The sequence below is a fragment of the Gekko japonicus genome, unplaced genomic scaffold (assembly GCF_001447785.1).
Source record: "Gekko japonicus isolate JY-2015 unplaced genomic scaffold, Gekko_japonicus_V1.1 scaffold292, whole genome shotgun sequence".
NCBI lineage: Eukaryota > Metazoa > Chordata > Lepidosauria > Squamata > Gekkonidae > Gekko > Gekko japonicus.
The window spans coordinates 1,625,584-1,629,333 of record NW_015173131.1 but is presented as its reverse complement, the minus strand read 5'-3'; the positions used below and the strand labels follow the sequence as shown (position 1 = coordinate 1,629,333).

Genomic DNA, 3,750 nt, shown 5'->3' with positions numbered 1-3,750 from the left:
AAGTGGTGCAGTCACTTTTACATCTCTCACCAGGTCTTGGACGTTACTTAGGACCAAATCCAGGATCGCCTCTCCCCTGCTGGGTTCTGTGACCATCTGTTCCATAGCACAGTCATTGAGAGTGTCTAGAAACTCAATCTCTTTTTCCCAACTTGAACACATATTGACCCAATCAGTGTGTGGGTAGTTAAAATCACCTATTACGACAGTTATTTCGTCTAGCCGCTATCTTTCATTCATTCATCATTTTATATTCCTCCTCTATCTTTTGATCTGGTGGGCGATAACAAACTCCCAATGTTAAGCTTCCTTTTGGGCCCACTATTTCAACCCATTGCATTTCCAGAAGCGAATCCAATTCTCTTACACTCTCAGTCTTACTGAACTGTATACCCTCTCTGACATACAGAGCCACCCCACCTCCAACCCTTCCCCCCTATCCTTCCGATATAATTTATAACCAGGAATCACCGTATCCCACTGATTTTTCTCATCCCACCATGTTTCTGAAATACCCACAATATCTATCCCCAACATCAAGCATTCCAACTCCCTGATTTTACCTTGGATACTTCTAGCATTTGTATAGAAACATCTATAGTTTCCCATGCATGTTAAACCCATAACCTCCCTCCTGCTGCCGCAAGTCCTTGCCAGGCAGTCCGTATCACTAGCCACAGTCTCAGTGGACAATTCTAATCCATTTCCTTGTAGAAAAGTAACAGCTACCCCATCATCTCTTTGAGATGAGCCATCCTGAACCAGAGACTTTTCATCTCATGTCGGCTTTCCCCCAATATTCATTTTAAAACTGCTCTGCCACCTTTTTGGTTTTAAGCGCCAGCAGCCTGGTTCCTTCTCAGGACAAGTGGAGACCGTCCCTTTTGTACAGCTCCCTCTTGTTCCGAAAAGCATCCCAGTGCCTAACAAGCTTGAACCCTTCCCCCCTACACCATCGTCTCATCCATGCATTGAGACTCTTGATCTGTGCCTGTCTCTCTGACCCTGCACATGGAACAGGTAGCACTTCTGAGAAGGCTACCTTGGAGGTCCTGGCCTTGAGTTTCCTGCCTAGCAGCTTAAATTTTTCCTCCAGGATCTCACGACTGCCTTTCCCCACATCGTTGGTGCCAACATGTACCACGATCACTGGCTCCTCCCCAGCACTATCTACCAGACTATCTAGAACACATGTAATGTCCGCTACCTTCGCACCAGGCAGGCAAGTCACCTTACGGTCAGTACGCGGGTTTGCCAACCAGCTGTCTACCTGCCTCAGGATCAAATCACCATCTACCAAGAGCCCCCCTCCCTCCCTGCCAAGGGATGGTTCCTTGGTGCGAAAGGATACCCGTTCACCAGCTGAAGAAGAGGTCCCTTCTGAGGGCACATTCCCCTTATCCACAGCATGGTGCCCTGTATCCCCTCGACCCTCACGCTCTCTGACAGTGGCGGGGCTGCCATATTCAAAGTGGGACATATCTAACAAGTCCCTGAGAGTCTTCTCCATGCACCTAACTGACTGTCTCTGCTTCTCCAGGTCAGCCACCTTGGCCTCAAGGGAGCAAACTCTGAACCACTCATAGCTTCCCACTGTCCAGATGTCACTACCTGGCTATATGGAGGCAGGCAATGGCAAACTACCTCTGAATGTCTCTTGCCTGTGTACTCAGGAAGTACATATATAGTTCTCCCCTCATACCCAAGAGAAAGAAGCTGATGCAGGCCAGGCCCAAAGGAGCAGGATGGTCTTGTAGCCGACACAAAAATGCCCAGAGATCTTTCCAGCAAGCAAACGTCTCCCAGTTCTATGGCCTGCTTAGCATAGCAGTTTTGCCACCCTTGATCTAAATGCAATTGATCTGTTGAGAAGATAAAATGAATGAAAGTGAATGCTTTGAAATCCATCTTTACTTCACTGTTTTTGAGGTTAAGATTGTTTGCACACCATAAGCAGTAGCTTTAGGAGGTAGAAGATGGCTCTTTTCTGTGCATCCGTGGGGCTCATGGGGGTGGATGTGGTTCTCCCCTCTTCCATTTAATAGTCACTGTAAAACCCCAGCTGCGTCCAGGCATCATTGGGTATTGTGCGGTCATTGTGCTTGGTCACCCATTTGCAACTCAATTTTCCTGTGTGAGCAAGGCAGTCTTTGAAGGTGATTGACTGCTATAAAGCAATGGTGGTAGCGTAACATCCAACCAGTGGATGTAGCCCAGAAAGGTTAGGCTGAGATTCCTTTCTGTGGCCTCAGCCCCAGTCCTGAGTCAGCGTCAGGGAACCCAGAATTAAAGCTACTCTGAACCGAGATGCCTCTTAGGGCATAGCTCAAAGGAATATGGGCCCCGTTCTGGTGGGCACCCAGCCAGGAGGGTTTGTGGGTCTTGCTAGGGCCTGTTGAATCAGCTACTGGCCTTGGAATGTTCTGAGAAGTTATGCCCATCTGGCTTCTGTTACTGTTAAGGAACCAACCTTCGGGGTCTGGAGACCATGGCCACTTTTGATGTTACCACTCAGGAGTTCATCCTCAACACACCAAAGATCTCTGCCATGAAGTGGTGGCCGGGAGACTGTAAGTAACAAAATGTATTAAATATCCCCATTGTTAGAATTTTTCTCTTGATTTGGATGTTTTCCCAGTGCTTGGGAAGTATTCTTTTATATCTAATAGTCAAGTGTGGCCTACTCTGTGGATACTTAAATCTGCAGATTGGGACCATGCTGACATAAACTAGATACTTCTGCAAATTTAGGGGAGCCTCCCAGAAAAATCTGAAAGCTTAAAAAAAATTACATTGAGAAGTTTAAATCCCCCCAAGATAAAGAGCGATTTCTGCACATGTGCAAGAAATGCATCTACCTTCTGTCCAGGTGTCCAGGGGTCGCTCCTGGCCTGGTCCACAGGTGGACTCCAGGACCCATTCTGGGCCTGGTTTGACAACAAGGGGGGGGGCAGGGAGCTGTGTTTGGCCTCAGTGGTCAAGCGGGGAAGATCCCCACCACCATTCTTGTGGGAGCCTTTTTGTTACTTTATAAATGTCAAAGTGAAGTCACTCAGAATTCCTACAGAGCAGTGATGGCCAACATATTGGGGTTGCTGTGTTTAGATTTTCTACTGCATTTCTGAGCTGTTTCCAAGTTCCAGGGCCCTCCTGTGTACGCACACACATGAAGCTGCCTTATACTGAATCAGATACTTGTTCTAACACAGTCAGCATTGTTTGGCCTCACTGGCAGTGGCTCTCCAAGGTCTCCAAATGAGGACTTTGAAGTCACTTACTACCTGACCCTTTCAGTGGAAATACTAGGGATTGAACCTGAAACCTTCTACATGCAGAACAGATGCTGTACCACTGAGCCATGGACCTACCCTTGCCCCCATTTTCTGTCCAATATGTGCCTATTGAAGAACGTTATAGGAGATGTCCTTCCCACCATCACCCCAAATGCAAATTAGAAACTTTGATGGCAGTGGGTTAACTCATAAACAGCCCTTTTGCTCTATGTGGGTTTTGTAGTTTTGGGATTTCTTCAGGTTATGTAGTTGATTTGTGACAGAGGTGAAGAAACCAGTGGATTCCAGTAGCCATTTTCCTTAATTCATGTGAGTCACATTAACTCTCCAAGCCCATTCTAAATCCTTGGGTCTTCTCTTTCTAATTACCAGCTTGAATGACTGTGCCTCCAACTGTGAAGCTCTTGACTGGGGTGCTAAGGTGTGAAAATGCTGATTATATATATTTTTTCTCACC

The 3,750-nt window shown here is 46.9% G+C and overlaps 1 protein-coding gene across 1 annotated transcript in view; it reads left to right on the top strand.

The window, feature by feature from the left end:
* The window catches only part of ACOX2 (acyl-CoA oxidase 2, branched chain), a 58,932-nt gene that overhangs the window by 26,240 nt on the left and 28,942 nt on the right, over window positions 1-3,750 (top strand). Inside the window, 2 exon segments of the mRNA XM_015422120.1 lie at window positions 2,463-2,570; window positions 2,983-3,036. Coding sequence (XP_015277606.1) covers window positions 2,463-2,570; window positions 2,983-3,036 — 162 coding nt within the window.